The 19388-nt window shown below is 32.2% G+C and overlaps 2 protein-coding genes across 10 annotated transcripts in view; one reads left to right on the top strand and one right to left on the bottom strand.

Moving 5' to 3' along the window:
• Positions 1–16728, top strand: part of LOC109538959 (G-protein coupled receptor 161) — a 77084-nt gene extending 60356 nt beyond the window's left edge. For 2 of the 3 annotated variants that reach the window (XM_019906422.2, XM_019906420.2), the window contains 9 exons: positions 3635–3731; positions 4024–4184; positions 7768–7977; positions 10588–10936; positions 13306–13587; positions 13690–13960; positions 14854–15001; positions 15066–15218; positions 16389–16728. In XM_019906422.2, the coding sequence (XP_019761981.2) occupies positions 3635–3731; positions 4024–4184; positions 7768–7977; positions 10588–10936; positions 13306–13587; positions 13690–13960; positions 14854–15001; positions 15066–15218; positions 16389–16538 (1821 nt within the window). In that variant the 3' untranslated portion in view covers positions 16539–16728. The remainder of the gene's footprint in view (positions 1–3634; positions 3732–4023; positions 4185–7767; positions 7978–10587; positions 10937–13305; positions 13588–13689; positions 13961–14853; positions 15002–15065; positions 15219–16388) is intronic. The other variant, XM_048664172.1, reaches the window with a different exon arrangement.
• LOC109538960 overlaps positions 1–19388 on the bottom strand; it is an 84142-nt gene that overhangs the window by 36119 nt on the left and 28635 nt on the right. For all 7 annotated transcript variants that reach the window (XM_048664176.1, XM_048664175.1, XM_019906424.2 and 4 more), the window contains one exon: positions 18770–18823. In XM_048664176.1, coding sequence (XP_048520133.1) covers positions 18770–18818 — 49 coding nt within the window. In that variant the 5' untranslated portion in view covers positions 18819–18823. The remainder of the gene's footprint in view (positions 1–18769; positions 18824–19388) is intronic.

The following is a 19388-nucleotide window of genomic DNA, read 5'->3' as shown; positions in this document are numbered from 1 at the left end:
TCGCTGATTGCGTTATAAAGTCGCAAGTTGCATAGATGGCTTCCGATCGAAATCGAATATTCCACTAAAAACTGTGTAAACTATTTAATTTGTTTAGACAGCGGAAGGCTTTTGCACAGCACATGAATGCGAAAGCAACAGTGTGCAACCTATTGAATATATTGCATGAAATTTAACATTGGATGAAAATTGAAAATTAAAATGAACAAGAAAGAAAATTTTTGTGTTTGCTGACACGAATTGCGTTTCCAACAGAATAATGGAATTTTATTATTTTTTAACAGATAGCGATAGAACCGCGAGATAATTAAAGCCTTTGTCGCGGATAACTAGCCTGGTACTATATGGTGAGTCCGATTCGCGTCTATCTATTCACCTATTTCTTCATCTATCTTTTTATGTATTTGGTCATCGGATCATCCATCTTCTCATGTATTTTTACATGAGCAATGCTTTTAGCAATTGAAGGGTACATGCTAAGAAGGGGGTCAATTTTTGCTCATTTTGAGCTGTTCAGTCCGTTCGATTTTAAACACACAGAACTATCATCAAGTAACATCACACAGGCGAAAAAAGAAGAGTTACCTGATATCTATAATTTAAATTATGTTCTACTGGCTAAAAAGGAGGAGAGTCCGCCCGCCACAGTCTAAGAAAGATCTTCTATCTATTCCAAATAAAGTAAATAATAAGTAAATTCACTGACCTACAGTGCGTGAGGAAAATATGTCTCAACACAACAGCTAGAAAATATTTTTCTACATTACCACATACCAAAAATGTCTGAGCATATTCTGTATATTTAATAATTAATAGAAAATCTGAAATTTAATAAAATTTAATTTCATAACCTTTACTGTTTTGCTTCTGGTTTTCGGTAAAAAAATTGAAATACTGCAAAATTTCAGTAGAAATCTATGACATTCCCCCTTCTTATTCATTACTATCCGTAGTGCCTTGATTTTTTACGTTTAAAAAAATTGTAAATTAAATGTAATTAATAATGTCTGCAGTCTAATCCCAAACACCTATAACAAATTAAATCCATTAAGAGATTCAATGTTAATTAATAAATGAATAAGTTAAGTATACGGTTTTGAAATTAAAAATCGATTTCCTGAAAATTAACGATTTTTTACTTTGCCCCTTTTTAGCCTGGACCCTTCGTATATCTATTCAGCATTTAAACAATATTCTCTCTGGTTTTGCGTTTCAGTATACTGAAATATGTTCCCCAAACTCGAAGGAATTCACATTAAGCGACGCTCTCAAAACTAGGATAATTAGAAGATTCAGACTTCGGAGTTTATGTTTACTGGAAGCAATTATTGAAATGCAAAAAAAGAGTTGAACTATTTGCTATTCGTGAAAAACCACAATTTGGCTTTCTTCACGTTATATCAAGGAAAAAAGAAGGATTATGATAGCATTTTCCGCAGTAGGAAAAAGGAATATCAGAGCACACACATTAAAAACTCAGACAACAATTCTAAAACATGTTGGATTGGATGTTAAGGAGTAGAATCCTAAGGTAAAGAACAGGAGGCCAGACATTTCACAAGAAAGAAGTCAATAATTTTCGGATGGGTTTGGTTCTTGCATTAATAATTTAATATGAAATCTAATAGTAAATAGTGGTAATATGGATTTTTATCGAAATTTCAGTTCACCATAGACTGATGTAAATGTTCAGAAATCCTTGCTTACCTCCTTTTCTAAAATATGCGAGAAAATAATGTAAGTTTGAGTAAAAAAAAATCTTCAGTTTAACACGACGACATTCTACATCTTCTGAATGCTTTGAAGAAACGGGAACTACCGATGGTCATTTCATTCGATCTAAAGCTTATGACATCTTGAGTCACAGAACATGTTGATTGTCGCTCAACAAGTTGGTAAATTGATGAAATTTCGTTACTCTGACTTAAAGAGAGATTAATTTCTCGAATATTTTAGAAAAGGAGGTAAGCAAGCTAATTGGTCGAAAACTATCCACATTTGGAAAGTGGCCTTTTTTATGTATTGGAACCACTAAAGCGGTTTTTAACTTGTCCGGAAATATTGCGAAATTTGAGCAAGTAACGCAAAACAAGCATAATAATATTTCAGACAAGTAGATCAAACCACCACCAAATTGCAAATTATGGAGATATTATTGACCGTAGCCTAAAGGACACTTTTGGCTTTCCGGGGGTAAAGTTTCACAACATTTTAGGTTGGCATGAACAAATAAACAGTGTTGTAACTAAACTCAACAAAGTGCGTTACAGCTTCAGAGTTTTAAGTAAATATGTAAGCTTAGAAATTTAGAAAATGCTTTATCATGTGAACTTTGACTGCCCCTTAACGTACCTATACGTGGTCAAAGCTCAATCTTTCCTAGTTGCAAGGAATGAGAGTTGCAAAGGCAATTTCAAATACCTTAATTGATGAACAGCTCTGGCAGTCTAGATTCACGAGTGTTTGCTATAATTCTTTAAACATAAAGAGTTATTTACTGACTGCTCGTCTGAGTACGTGCACTATAAGAGCAGAGAAGTTATCGCTGCGAAACCAAGAAATTGATTTTGTGAGATCGCCCTGTAAAAATTCCTATACCGTGTCGAGCTACTTGGTTTATCTTTAAACTTTTGATGTTGAGACCTTTTTGGTGAAAGTGATCCTTACATTGAAACCCGTTTCGTCTTACTAAGAGCTTCTGGAACTTTCACCATTTTTGCAGTGTTTCATTGCCAAACTGTATAAAATCTATCTGTTGCACTAATTTTTTGACAAAACCACGCACTAACTGAAAACGAATTGGACTAAATAACTTTTTCAAAGTTACGACCTATTTGGCTGTGCAACGTTCATTTTGATGAGCAGTTTATTCAAAGATTGAAGTAAGAAGTCGCGCTTAATGTAAAAACTTGTGAAAATTTTGGAACTCTGTTCGTGGCCGTCTCGAAAAAGTAAGCAAGATTGCAGGCTTAGGAACGGCCCAGGCACAAAACAATCAAGTGCATAATCAATATTACAGAACCTAGAAACTGCTTATATCATGATATTTCCTGATTTCCGTAAAAAATCAGAAAACGTGATATGTTTACGGCAATAAAACGTTTATGTTTACACAAGAAAAAATCTAAACAACTAATCTAGCAATAAATTTACCAAGCTAAATAAATAGAAATACTAAATGTTTTGACCACCTTCAATCAAATTTCCACCAGGATTTTTGAAATATCCATTATAGGTAAGCTGTGATTTGTGCCGCCGGACATTTATGTACATTTTGATCAAAAAATAGTTTTCTCATACGGAATTTTAACTTCTTTTTGTTGTTACCGTCTGCTATAACTCAGACTTTCGGTCACCAGCCTTATTCAAAAAATCGTCGTTTTAACTTAAAATGTATATTTTTCGGAAAACAAACTGAGCAATTCCCTAGCATATACACTAAATCACGATATATAAATTACATTCGACGGAAAAAAATCAGTTTTTAGGGACGTTCATTCAGCGAAACACTTCAATTCGAAACAGGAAATTAAGTTGCTGACTTTAAATCTCCTATAACGGCATAGCTTGATTAAATCTACTTTAAAGTGTTCTAGCCTAGGAAATAATTCAAATGCTGCTATATTTGTTTCAGGTAAATACTGCGAACAACATTCTACTGCTGCACCTTGGAATTATAAACATTTTCATTGGAATTCTCTTCTTGATCTTTTGCCTGCCCGGTATAAAAGGTAATAGAAATTTGGTTCTAAAGTTTAAAGCTTTTTTGTCACTTTATTCTCATTTGCTACTATATCATATGGGAAACATTAAGATTATGATTTTGTTTCTAAATAAGAACAACAATGTCATACATATTGAAAATTTTTTAAGCGTTTGAACACAGTTTTGGGACTTCACTGAACAAATGATTGCCGAAAAATTTGCTGGATATAATTAAAGTTTTCCTCAATTTTGTTTTTGCCTAAGTCAGCAACGATTTGATCCAACCATCACTTTTCTTTGGTATTTTTTTAAATTTAGGTACAGAATGGGCAAGTGCTGGTGCACCGTGTGCTGTAAACGGCTTCTTCTTCACTTTGCTTCATCCATTGGCACTTTGGACTATTTGTGGCCTCAATTGCGATCGTTATTATGCCATCGCAGCACCACTACATTATACTCATATTGTCAGCACTAGAAAGGTAACTATTAGAGTAATTAGGGCTCGACTTGATAGATTAGTTGGCAGCAACACGTTCATTCATAAAAAAATCGTGCTTTGAATTCAAACCTTAATTAAAATTCATTAAATGTTCGTGCCCTTAACAACGTGTTATTAGATTGACATAGATTTTTCTCTGACCTTTATCCAAGGCATTTTAAATCATAAAAAAATAATCAAAATTCTATCCTTTGAAATATTAAAGGTGAATCTAACTTTATAAATATTCTTACATGTTGCTGATGGTAACGTGTTATGCATGTTCTCAATAAAAAATATTGCGTGGTGTTAAAATTACTATCGTTTTTTTTTAAGCTGGACCGTTTCTGCACTATTGCATTTAATGTAGTAAAAGTGAAGTGTTTTACTTGAAGCATATAATTTGCGTCAGAAATACTACAGCTTCAAACACAATTATATTAGCTAGATTGCGAAGTGTAATTTGCATTGCCGCCTCTCTTAAAATGAGAAACAGAAACTGTTAAAAAACAATTACGGCATAAAACGGAAAAGCCGAGAGGTTAATGGAGACAATCTCTATTATAATGGCTGAGCTTGAGCACTTGGAAAATTAAAAATTCCAACTCTGAATTAAATGGAATCGAATTCGATTTTATTCTAGTTTTACTTGATTTTCGCTGAAATTATTCAGCATACTTATAAATTACAATACAGTTATACTTGTTAAAAGTAAGAGAAATTTTTCAACTCAGTTTAATGGTGAGCTGACTTTTCCAGTCGAATATTTTGTAAAAAGTTTAAACGGAATACGGTTAAACTCGGATAAGCGAAAATATATTCGAGCCTATTAAGAATGTTTTTCAATTCACGGCTACGAAGCGAAAGCTCGAAAGCATTTTCAATCGCCATAAAAAAGATTAGAGCGATAGCAACTTTTCATCGAGTTTGATTTAGGACCTACAAAGCTTACTCAATTATACCTTCCAACGTACAGAAATGAAATGTATTTTCTTCAATATGCAAACCAGTTTTGGTCTAGAATCCCACCAACTTGCTCAAACTTAACGGAAGCAACAACATTTTTAAATAGCTACACCCAAGTCCAACTTCGGCTTAATTAATTTACCAAGCTCTGATGGATGCCCTTCATTTCAACTTCAACTGCCCTTCTAATTAAGCTCAAGTGCTGCTATTATGTCAACCCAGAAATCGGACTCCTAAAAGGAATCTTCTTGGTTCACTTGGAAGCGAGTAGTCTATTCATCCAAGTTAGCACGTGGCTCAAAGGGAAGTTCAATGTTAAGGCAAAAAATACTTTGTCTCGACTTTCCCGCAAACTTTCAAGTGGTTTTCGCATTTAAATTATATCAAGAGCTCTCTAGGACAGGTTTTTCTCAGCTGAATGAAAAGTGTTGCCCAGACCATTTTAGAATCAATAGAAGTCACTTGATAATTATTTAGGCGCAAGTCAAGAATAACTAAAGTTTTCTAAATAGAGATTTCTTGTTAGAGTTTCAGCTCATGCTTTCTTTTGTTTTCATTATATTTTTTAAATCCCATTAGCATAGTATATAGGCATTCTTTTTACATTTTTTATTTTAATAATTTTCAATTTACTAATATTGCGGGAATATTGAGGACAAGAATTAACGACTATTCAGCGAGAAATTTTTAACGAAAATATGGGATTTTAGAAGTGTGACCAACAAGCTGTCTCAAGACCGGTTTTGAGCTTATTAGTTCCGGTCAGCAGAGTTCAGCTGGCAAATAACACTCCCAAAATCCTGTACTTAAAGTGGGTTTAGATGCAACCACTTTTGACTTACTTGTGGTGTTGACATAACTAAGAATATGTTTTTTGATAAATTATTATAATCAGAATTACAAGAAACTCTAATTCTCGTATCTATCAACCATTTTCAGTTATAGTTAATTTTCAAAGTATATCTTTGTAGAAGAAGCAACAAAACCAAACAAATTTCCTAAAGCTTTCCTTCAAAACTTTCCGTCCTTCATACAAAGTCATAAAAGCTATTCGCAATATTAAACTAATATAAAATTGTGGCGAAACTCTATTTGGGCGTTTTCCACTTTCGTAACTTTCGAACATTAGACGCAACAGACCTTCACTATAAGTGGACCGAAACTTCGCCTCAAACTGATACTTCAGACGACAGACAGTCTTTGTATTTAATCAGCAATGGCCATTTGAGCGAATCGTTTCAATTAAATGCGAGTTTATAGCAGAGTCTGAGAAGTGATTTGAAAATCAGTTAGTCAAAAGTTGTAAATGTTTAGAATTAAAGTTTAAGCCAGTTGAGGTACGGAAGTTTAGGACCGGTGCCGGCTTTCTGGGTAATTTTAACTGCTGGATTATTTCGATAGCTTTAGTTGCAGCAACTATAGTTTCCTAAGGCTTTATCTGCTGGACCATTTACTGAATGACCAAGAGTAAGGACCACTAAATGTGAACTACACAGGGGCATATTTTCCAACTCACGCAAATTCTTATTATAAAAATACAAAAAAGCACCGCTCCAAAATAATTATTGAATGAACAAAATCGGAAACTTTTAAATGCAAACTCCCATTTTCCATTTTTACGAGTATAAGCGAAAAATGAGAACAGTGCTTGAGCTTCCATCTTTATCACAAAATTAATGTTAGCTTTAGAAGTAGGTATCAATTAGGATACAGTGTCTTTGATTAATGCATTTTACAATATCCTGCACTTTCCTCAAAAATTTAAAGTTTGTATTTGTAAGCTATTTACGCGAGCTGTTTTCTGCGATACCGAAAACTGGTTTTTGTCGCATAAAATTTGACAATATTCTTATGTCTAGACATACAAGCAAAGTCCTTTTATTTCTTTTAATTTCTTTTACAACAAGCAGTTTTGAGCTTTAAAAAATTGCTATTAAATAATTATTGTATTATTATTGCTATCTGTAAAACGTTTTTGGGAAAAATGTGTTGATAAGTTAGCTTCGCTAAACGCGTGCGTGCGTATAATTCTGTTATTAGTTTTTCTGTGCATACTCTTGCATTTTATGTTTTCCAAATTAAGAATCGACCTTTCCCAATTAAACATCAGTCACAAATTAAAATTGATTTTCGAAATTTTTATTTTCAAATCCATGTTCTTAAAAAATGGTTTCGTAAAATCGATGTAAATTTTACAGACTATTGATTACTCCGCAAGTAGGTACCTACAGCGTTCTGAATTTCTTCTACTTGCCATACTATCTACTAATTTAGACTGTGTTTTCAAAACTTATGTTTCAACCCAGACATTCTTACTTCGCATAGATTAGAGTGAACTGTTCAATTGAAGTTGAAAATATGAGAAGAAATCAGAAGCCAGCTGTAAAACTGTTTTTGTTTTATGTACATTTTTAACTGCAGCGGATATTTTCGAGCACAGAAATTTCGATCATTACATATTAACGGCTTTTTCACAAATGGTGGAAAATGTTTCTAACGTATGGTTTTATTGAGTTTAACGATTACGTAAAACCGATTGATTCCAGGGATTCAGGAATAAATCAAAATCAATTAGACTTCATACTTGGTACTTCTTGCAACCAATATTTTTTTTGCAGGTTCTCGTAGGATTATTTCTCGGTTGGATTAATTCCATACTTCTAGCCATTCCCCCCTTGTTCAACGCTGCGCCATATCGGTACCTGTCCGGATTGGGAGCCTGCGCTCCAGAGTTTCGCACTGGAATCGCTTCAGTGTGGTACGCTGCAGCATATACTGGGTTCACTTTATTATTGCCAGCCACTGTATTTATTTGCTGTAATGTTAAGGTAAGCAATAATCGCAGAATAATGTTGGATATATTTTTAATTTTGCACTTTACCTTTGCATATTTTATGCAAATCCAAACGCATTATTAGTACCTAACAATAACTTAGACGTTTGTAAATTTGTGGAAAATACTCGGAAATAGGCAGGAAAAACTTTCAGATTGAAGTCAAGTGAAAGTGAAAGACATTCACATTATTCATATATCTTCAGACAAGTGGAAAATAAACTCAAGGAAATCGTATTCAACATACAGTATAAAAGTTGGACACTAGAAAAATACATTCCGGCGGTTTCGTATAAAATCATTAAATTATATTGAAGTAAAAAATCCACTGGTAGCAATATTAACTGTGACGATTCCAGATCATTAGCGTGTGGACTTTAATAAATATATTCTGAAAAAGATACTCGAAAACGGACAGCAAACTATAACTTAAAACCAACAAACAAAACGTCAGAATACAGCAAACTTTCATGCTTTATTCTTGTGTCCTTTTGTTGTTTTGTTGAGTTTGTACTCAGTTTGCCCACCTTTGCGGTCTTTTCATAATGTATATGAAACATTAAGCACGTAAGACCGCATAAGAATGTGTTTGTTTTTCCTGTTAATTCCGCATATCTTCTAAACAGGAGAATATATTACAATATGCCTGGAGGAAAAAAACGTTTCTAGTTATAGAAAAAAAATTAATTGGCATACATGCTCATAAACGGCGCAAAAATATTAGCGCAATTAAAACATTAGATGTTTGGCATTGCAAAATAAAATTATTATTTCAATTTAAAAAAATTTCCAAATCAGAAAAATTTAGGTTTAGATTTTAGGCGGACTATATAAGTAATATTACTCAAAGCCATAAGGAAAATTAGCAATTAATAATGTCAAAAGCTTAAACAATTTGGCTGACCAAAATACGTATTACAGCGTTTCGACATTCACTGAACAAAAAGTTACAGGCCAAACTAACGAGTTTTTAGTTTATATTTAGTACATAATTAAGTCGCTTCTCAAAGTGATTATTCTTGTCCTTTTAATGCGACGAAAAATATTTCAATCATACAACTTTGACATAAAATTAAAATAAAATAATTCTCACAGGTAACAGAAGTCATTCAGAATTGCAAAATCGTATTGAAAAGTTAAAATAGTCCAATTATTAAATTATATAAATAATGGATCATAATTATAAAAGTTCAAAAATCTTTGAAAAGAATCGAAAAGTATTTAAATGATTTAAACCCTTTTCTGGGCTTTTGAAGAGATATTTAAAAATAATTGTCACTTTTTTACAACACGTTTTTATCCCCTATCTGTAGGATCTTACCCTTACGATATGTTGATGTGACTAGGAGTATTGTGATCATGTAGGAATAGTAAAGTACCTACATTCTACGGTTTATTATCAAAAACTTTGCGGGCGGTCCTAATTTTGAAAACATTTCCGACAAGCTTTAGAGCTCAATCGCACAATCAAAGTTTTTATTGGAAATAAACTACATATATTTGATCTATAACTATGAATCGATTTGTTTATGTCAGACGGACATTTAAATAGAAATAGAGACACTTTTATTTTAAATAGAGAATAGATCTTGAAAATCTTCTTGAGGCTCTAAATGTTGAAAAAGACCGTTTTGTTTTCAGCAGAATATCAGTTTTTTTTGTTATCCACTTTATAAATTGCCGCCTCCATAAAACACAGTTTCAAGGGGTATCCTTAATTGTTTCAGAACGATAAAGTTCAAATAGTCGTTATTAAAAATGCATTATGTTTATAAAATATTTTTATAGACTTGGTTTTCTCATCTTATTTTTCCCCATCTTAATTTTTTTACATAAACGACTAAGAAACATTCATTCAAACAAGTCATTATTTAATTTGGAATAAAACTAAATTAATATCTGACGCTTAGGCCTGGTTATTGAAGCCCCGTTAGAGTGAAACTGATTAGCTAAAACTTTTTATTTAAATGTTTTCTTTCGAAAGTACAAAATTATTTTCTATCAGGCATTTGTCAATTATAATATAATAATACGATATTGTGAAATAAAGGTGAAAGCCCAGAAGAAAAATTATAAACAGTAGGAATAAAAATTAAATCAAGAATGTTATGAAAAAAAATGAAATACTCGAAAACCGTGTAAGTTGAGGAATCAGTGAAGACTCCGCCTAAAATGAGTACTAAGAGTGAATATCAAATTCACGCGGGAGCTACCCAGAAAGAATAGACTGAATTAAGCAGAAATTTATGTACGTACATATAAACAAAATCAACTAAAACGAAGAAAGACGTTTTCAAATCAAACCATCTACTGCAGCCTGCTTTTTATAGATAAACAACCCTATGGAAGACTTTTAATAATTAAGCAAAAAAAAAGTAAATGGAAAAAATCAATGCAACCTCAACGACCCTCTATTTGGTGATCTGAATAATCTGGTTGAAAATCTGCTGCTTTTCGCACTACCACAGGGTGTCTCGGAAAAGTTCTCATTTATAGAACATGTGCCAAACGCAAAACAATCAAGCAAAGTATATGTTGGGTTTAGTAAATAATTAAGTTTAATAAATATTTAGTAGGCAATTTAAAGAAATTTTCTGCTTTTCAGATTTTGATCATTGCCAGATATCATCGCCATAGGATAGCTTCCGCAATTTTCGAGGTGGCACTTTCCGCCCAAGTGACCATCACCCACCAGCGGAACCCATTCTTCGTGCCCACAGTCACAGCTCCAGCGGCTGGTGGGCCCAAACTACGCGGTTCCAACCCCATTTTAGCGGTTTTCCTTTTAGTTGCCTCATTCCTTCTTATGTGCGTTCCATACTACATTCTAGTGCTTTACGAGGCCGCGTCTTATGCCCTAAATATTGGTAGAACGGAACTGGTGGAAGTTTCCAATATCCATCATTTTTACATGGCTGCTGGTACATTACTGATTTGTTCACCTGCAGTTAATGGTAAGGAACAAATACGAAGAAATCGCAATTTTGCTTGTTTGGAAAATTTGCATGCAAGATTTGACGTATTTTCCAAATTTTGTCGGCACCGTTGAAGCGGTCTTTTATCGTGTGTTGATCGGCGTGCAATTTAGACATAATGGTGAAGATTGAATTAACGAGTCAGATTATTTGATTCCTTATACTCGACATTCCTTCTTCAAACAACCCATTTCACTTAGCCGCCAAATAATTGATTTGATTTACTTGTGGTGTTGACTCAACTAAGAATATGTTTTCTGATAAATTATTATAATCAGAATTACAAGAAACTCTAATTCTCGTATCTATCAACCATTTTCAGTTATAGTTAATTTTCAAAATATATCTTTGTAGAAGAAACAACAAAACCAAACAAATTTCCTAAAGCTTTCCTTCAAAACTTTCAAATTGTAATTTTGCTTGTTTGGAAAATTTGCATGCAAGATTTGATGTATTTTCCAAATTTTGTCGGCACCGTTGAAGCGGTGTTTTATCGTGTGTTGATCGGCGTGCAATTTAGACATAATGGTGAAGATTGAATTAACGAGTAAGATTATTTGATTTATGATACTCGACATACCTTCTTCAAACAACCCATTTCACTTAGCCGCCAAATAATCTCTATAATATTCGAAAATAGTGAAAAACTAAATAAATTTGATGTAGGTGAAAGGATGATTCGGACACCATATCCCAGTGCATTTGAACCAGTATTATTCGCAAAAATCATAAATTATTAGCCCAGATAATCAATGACTTGTGTTATGTAATTTGGCATGTTTAGAGAATTTTTTGACTTTTTTTAAACAAAATTTGAATTTACGTACATTTATTCTGAAATACAACTAATGTTGAAGAGATTATCAAATTTTCGTCAGCAAAAAAAAATACTCCAATACTGTACAAAATGACTGATTAACAATTATGTCGAGATATTTTCAATATATTTTTATGAGAATCTTTAATATATCTATACTATAAACATAAATATATATTAAAAGAATACAACTTTTTCTTATGTTACACGTTAAGTTGTTAAGAAAAATATACCTATCTAACACCAAAGTTTTACCAATATAATATACTATCTATTGTAATCTATAAACTTTGCCAATACATAGACTTCATTTACTTGAGAATAAATCTGCATACGCGTGTTTCAAAATATTCAATTAACTTTTGAATAATATAAAGTAACTGCATAGCTTTAGGAACTCTATGATTTCGGTATGTAAACTTTAAGTTATTAATTTGTTACATTATTATACAAAACATTACCTTCAATGCTCATAAAATATATTGCGAGAAATTTCCTGAAACAAAGCGTTCGTGGAAAAACAAACAACTATATTAAATTAAGTTGATATCTTGTTGAAAAGAGACAAACAAATCCGACTGCCTGTGATAAAATCCTTTTATTTCCTGATTTATTTTGTCCTTTATATTGCCAACATTATTTGGAGTTGTTTCATTCATTTATCAAAAAAGTTAAATTAAGAAATTGTCTTAGAATACTGATTCTGATTACTTGCGATTATCTTAATGGTTATATTTTTTGAGCAAAATATTCAGCTTCGATTTTTCAAATAATTGTAATATGTAATAATAATTGTAATCTTCTTGCGATAAAACCGTTATATAATCGCGGTTTCTTTCATATTGGCCCAAAATTCGTAACAGTGTATCTAGTAAGTCGAGTCTTCATCTGGATGAATTGCGATTTAAAAAATAGGCTCTTCTTGTTCGTTTTTATCACTAAAAATATTTTTTCTAAATTGCACCTCAAAATCTAGCATGTGCATGGGCAGAATGGGGCTGAATACCCTAATATCTATCTAATATTTAAAGCAAAGATACTCAATTAGCAGATGATTTGCTATTCCAATTATTCAGGCAGAAAAATATAAAACCGCAATATTAATCTGAACTAGAAGAAGTAAAGAAAAATAATGTTAAAAGAAAATTGCTGTTGACAGTCAAACAGGTAGAATCGGAGTAGAGCAATAGAATTCTAAGAAAATAATGCTTTCGGAAAGTTAAGTAGATCTTAATTCGTCTTCGGGTGGAAATAGTAAGTCTCTATTGCCGTGAATTATAAATTGTAATTAATGGACAAACAATGCCTGTGCAGACGAAGCAAATATTACGCAAAAAACTGTTGCCCCAGTAGTTTCCAATAGAAAACACTTATTTGAAAAAGCCTATATATTTGATTCTTTAATTGACTGAATTAAAACTAACAAATTAAATATCAGATAAAATACAGCATCTGAAAGAAACAAAAGAATTATTGAAAATAAGGTACAAAAATTAAGAAGACAAACAACTAATCACTTTTCCACCTTCAGGTTACCTCTACGGTCTAAAAAACAAAAGCCTAAGAAAAGCATTCATGAACTATTGGAGAAAGAAACAAACAAAAAACGAGGTACATCACGAGATCCAAGCACGGACACCAAGCACTTGTGGTTCCCGAAGACCATCACTGACACCATTTGGAGTATTTACGCGAAATCCGAACGTATCCAGACGGATGTCCGAAACACTGATCGATGTAAATAAATCCCTCAGAAGTCCACGAAGCAAAATTAAAAGAAATACGTCTGAGGTGATGTGGAGACCTGCATCAGGTAAAAACAAGTACTTTATAAATCCCTATCAACCACTCCTAAAAGTCCCAGCCATAAATCAGTTGTTAATTGCTTTTCAATATATCGCATCGAATTTTTAAGCAAATAGTTTGAATTTATCACCCAAAGACGAAGCACCGTCGCAATCAATGAAACAAACAATCAGTTGCAATACTCTGCGGGTACCTGAAGAAATCCAAATAGGGACAGAAGAAGAACTGAAAACCGCTGGGCAGAAGGAGGAACCATTCGAACCGATCCCAAAAATATACAGTCCCAGCAATCTGCTACTGAAAATATTCAAGTTCGATGAAAAAATCATTAAAAAACCGCACAATTCACCGCCAAACGACTCAGATGGAAGCCCTAAAAGGTTTGAAGATACAGTTTCGCATTTTTTGTGTCAGTAAATGGTTTTATTCACAAGTGTAGTTTATTATTTCCTTTCTATTTTTTTGTTGTGTTTTGAGTTTGCCTGATACTTAATTCTGAAAAAATTGGACAATGTTGGAGGTACTACTGTATCATATGTACGAGAATAATCAGTACATTAATACTCACAATAGTGGTCAAAGACTTTTTTAAAAGCCCTAATTTAGTGGTAAAGAAACACATGAAAGTGCTCTATTTTAATTCAGCAATATATTTTAATAAATAAAATAATTCCCAATAATTTTTCCTTTTATTCAATTAAAGACTTAAGACTCGTTTTAAAAGCTACACAACCTACCCACCTTAAAGATATTAATTACTTAATTACATGCAAAAAGGTTTAAAAACGTTTTTGACTTGTATAATTAATTCAACTTATTTCGTACATAATGCATTCTCTGCAAAAAATAATCATGTTTACAAAAGCTGTATATCTTTTCCTAACACTTTTTTTAAACGCGAATCATTTTTTCTGAGTTGTTTTTTGCCTAAGACATTTTGAATATAGCACAATTATTTAGTCCTGAAAAATCCTTCGTTAAGTACAGGTCCTACCTGAGTGCCCAAATTATTAAGAAGTCAAGAAAACATTCGGGTATCTGAAAAAATTTTCTAAAAAAATTCTCAGATTCCATATTTAACAGTTATTCTTTAGTTTTAAGCGTTAAAAATTAAACTTTTAGTTAGAATTTTCAACATATTGCTGTTTCATTTTGATGGGTTATTTCATATATTTTACCCTTGTAAAATTCATTATCAGCATCATAATTCCTATAAAAATATGTGCTTTATATTAAAAACATTTCATACATCATGCGCTATATATACTTCAAGATCACCTAGAATACTCATCACTCGAGCTTTTTCCGAAGAAAGCGAGAAAAGCTCCCAAGGCAACTCTCCACACCGGGATATTAATAGGAAACTCTCCAATTCGGCGTCGAACTTGATTGAAAAGAAATTGAGGCAAATTAAGTATCAGGTGGGTAGTTTGTGGGACGAAACCAGAGGAAGAAACTAAAATATTGTTATCGTACTTGTGATAGGATGAAGAAACGGACAGTGATTGCGCTAAATCAAACAGCACCACAAAACCATTGCTGGGCAGTTGCAGTTTGAGTAACCGATCATCTGAGTCGTCAGAAACATCAGGGTCTTCCGGTAAAATCTATATGAACTTAGATGAGCGCAGAATGTCGGTAAGAAAATGGTTTTGTTTTCTTTTTACATTGTGTGATGTGTTTCTGTTTAGATTGGGTGGAAGATGCAAATTGTTTATATTTGCTTTATACGTTTTTATCACAATAAACTTGCTTACCGGCTAATTGTTTCTCATGAGAAGTCTGGAAACCTTCCAAAATCCTATTGTTACTACGGTTTGTGTACGTATTACAAGGGTAGAACTATTTTTACAGTTGTTCGCCTAAGTATTATACAGTTGTTCACCTAAGTCGCATTGCTGGGTTACAAGTTGTCATGGATTGAAAATTAACATTTTTGTGGGAAGACAAAGGGACGAACTACAATTATTGCGCACGTAATGATGAGCTGAAGGCCCTGTACAAAATGCTTCTCATGAGAAACAATTAGCACCCTGAAGAAGACGGTAATAAATCGCCGAAAGCTTAGTAGCTAAAAAAAAATATGTCACCACTGCCCAGACCGAATCCGCAAGAAATAAGACCGTATTTCACCTAAATAAATGTTGATATTATTTTTCTGATAAAAAAATCTTCACTCTATAATTTTTCTGCTGTTTCAGCAGTTTTGTTTAGTTCTTTGTTCGGCTGTCGAGGTATATTTTATCTCTCGAACAACGGAATGGCACAGGCGATAAAGTTTTCTTTTTTCTTTAGCTGTTGTTAACACTTCTTGTCAATAGTTATTTCGCTGGCGAAATGGAAGGCGCTTCATGTGCATTAATTACATCAGAATACGCATAATTTTAAGCAAATATAAAAAATATTTTTTAACTAGTTTGAACTACCAATATTTTGAAAACCAACAGTATGTTTGTATTTATTATGGATTGCCTTAATTTACCAAGCTCTAGTAAATCGTTAAAAGAGATCAACCAAAAATGAACTATTCTGGAACCTTAGTGGATTATTCATCCATATATTAGTTTAAATGGAGTGTGTCTTCTTGTGTTGTTTCTCCCCTTAATCAAAAGGTTTATTGTGTATTTGTCTTCTATCTTATATCACTTATCATGGAACCATGACTATTTGAGACTTTGTCTTCATAGAGTCCTCTCCCTAAAATGCGCGTGTATGTCTAGACTAGTTTGAGCTTTAAATTTACAGCAATTTGCTTTAAATGATGCACTAAATTTCCCTTCTACTAAATTGAACTTTGATACATTTCAGATGGATGTGGCCGACCAGGAATCGAACGAAGAACAACTGCTGCTGACCTGGAATTCGCACAAAAGATACCATAAACCCGAAGACGCTAGACGAAGCCAAAAATCGAACATAATGAAAGTAACTGTTCAAACTAAAGAAATTGTCCTATAATCATTGTCAGTTTTATAGCTAATTCATCATAAATCATCAGCAGCGACTGATTTTGTAACATTACCGAATGCCATGCAATACGTTAAAGAAATTTCGCACATTTCTAAGGTAATAGTTTGAATAATTTCAAGTGATACCAGTTAGATTTTATTTATTACCGATGTACTGATTTAAATAAGTTAAACATCTAGTCATATTTTACTATATTTTATAAGCAAAACACGTCTCAATTAATTAATTATTATAAAGCAACCAAATCATACTTTACTTTCTCACTTCGACGTTAACTACCCGTTCTCGATTTAAAAGAACGAATTTCCTTGTTGCTTTTGTACAGTTTAATATATATTTATTTCCAAAAGTGTTTGAAAAACATTCCTTATATTTTTGACAAATTGCCACTTTTACGTACGATAATATATATACTTTATACTGGAGATTTTTCTCGTACATGAGCTTGTCATTTACACTTCGCCGACCATTAAGCAGTGTCTAGAAAATAGCCTCCCAAAACATTTTATTTTATATTCTATGCACAAATTAGGTTGCATTTAGTGGAATGTACATAGATAAGAAAACAGTACTGCTTTTTCAGTATTATCGATAATTAATCAACATCTAGAGGTCAATAAAATAGCATTTTTGCGTAAAACTGGCTTATGTGAAATTCCACTTAAGATGTACATATTTAGGAAATATTACTAAATAGAATCCTCAAAAACCGAAATTTATTCGTACGCAAAGTCTCTAAAAAACGGAGAGGACAAAATCAAACTAGCTCATTGGCTTCTCTGATGAACCTTATAAAGCATTCCAGAATATTTGCTAAAATAGTGCAAAATTCTATTTTTTTTTTCAAAACAGAGTTTTCATAGTTACGCTTTATAGATTCTAATTTCGAAAAGCAAGGATAAAAATATGTAAAGGATAATATTAAATTCAGGGTACTTTCAATATGAACTACAATATCTAAAGTGGTCCAGATACTTTTCAACAAATACATATTGAGAGCCTTTGAACAATATGTAGCCCACTCACAACCAGATTATTGTGGATGATCAAAAATGTTAATGAAATTTGTTATATATTTATAATATGACAACACCAATGTACAGGGTAACTTGTTATGACTTAAAACCATGCCATACAGAATACATTTACAAATTAAGTGAGAATGCAAAGCCCAAGTAGATGAAACAGCTTTTAAATGTTAGTCTTGGTTTTAAGCAAGTTTTGATGGTGATGGAACTGAAATGCCCATTTCCACAGCTTGATGAAATTTGTCTTAATTTCAATCAAGTATTAGATATAGAAACAACATCAAGTAATATGCAGATAATTTCATATTTGAAGCAAAGTATTAAGGAATATGAAGCACCCGGTATATTTAGGGACCTTCCGAAATAAAGCAAATAATTCAAAACACTAGCTTTGCTAAGTTAATTTGATCTGTTAAATAATGTGGATTTGGTGGTGTGGCAAATAGATGAATAAATTTAAAACAACCCAATGAAATATTTTTAAGCCTATAATATTCCAATTCCGAAAAATTACAACTGTTCGCTAAAAAATAATGCTTCCATCAGACTAAACAGACTTAAAAATAATAAATGTTGAACATATAAATCCAAAGATGCCCAGGCAAGAAAAATTGGAAGAGCAATATTGACTTTATTCCATTCTTATCAGACTGTAATGTTTTAGCTAAACACTGTCCAATTTAGTACAAACACAGCATATTTTATCCGCAAAATTAAATCATTGAAGAAAAACGGCAACAATTAAATAAACCTAAAATTATACTTTATAATAAATTATTTAAAAAATATCACCATAACATAGGGTGTAATGTATAACTATATAAATTCCCATGAAATGCAGTATTATTAACCAATAACAAATAGAGTATTAAAAGTATTTTTAAATAAATCCCATATTAGAAAATGGCGCTCTGATTGTTTCGCATTTAAACCAGTTTATGTGAAGGTTCACTTATTCAATTCGATAATTTGATTTCGTTTTCTCACTTACAACCCAAAGAACAATAACAGGGTTTTGAATAAGCGAGCCTAAATGTTGCTACATATATAGAATAGTTGAAAATCTAGCCCATAAATGTGCAAAAGCGATGGATTGAAAAGATTCAGTTCAGAAATCCATATCAAGATATTCTAAAATTATGTAAATAAATGTTACAAAAAATACCATAACCAGTGTTTAATTTCACTTACCAAATGTGTCAATGTTGGGATAGCTGGTACGATTGTTCTGAGACTCCATTGAATCTGTAAAGGAAAGTGAATTTTTACTTTCATTAAATAAATTACTTGAAAACCTGATTTATCGCATATTTCAAGTATAAAAAGGTTAGACAAAACAATCAATTCTTAGGTTCAATTTAGAGTTGATGATAATGTTAACGTAAACCAATGACATGCGTATAACACAAATATTACACGCATGTAATTTAATTAATATAAAATCTAAATGATATTATTATAATCACAAAATTAAATTTTTGTATCAATTTACATGAATTTCCAATCATGCAAACCAGAACGAAATATCCTTAAAATTGCAATAACTGTTGAACAATTCGGAAAATAGGTACTTTCGATAATGTGTACGACACTTGTTAAAGGCAAATCCTAAAATCGAATTTTAGCAAAACATCTTTTTTACTGCTTCCGTGAGTTCTGCAACGCTTCAAATATTATGAAATTTTATGTTTTAAGGTTTCAATATTTAAATCGTTATCTTTCCTTAAATTATACCATCTTAAGATTAACTGTTTGTCGGTAACTTAACCGGTTATCGGTATCTCATTTGAAAATAAATGCTAGTAATACA

The sequence above is a fragment of the Dendroctonus ponderosae genome, unplaced genomic scaffold (assembly GCF_020466585.1).
Source record: "Dendroctonus ponderosae isolate FM_Combo_2020 unplaced genomic scaffold, Dpon_F_20191213v2 Dpon_F_20191213_2, whole genome shotgun sequence".
Lineage (NCBI taxonomy): Eukaryota > Metazoa > Arthropoda > Insecta > Coleoptera > Curculionidae > Dendroctonus > Dendroctonus ponderosae.
Note: the sequence above shows the minus strand (reverse complement) of the source record. Positions and strands in the feature narration are given on the sequence as shown.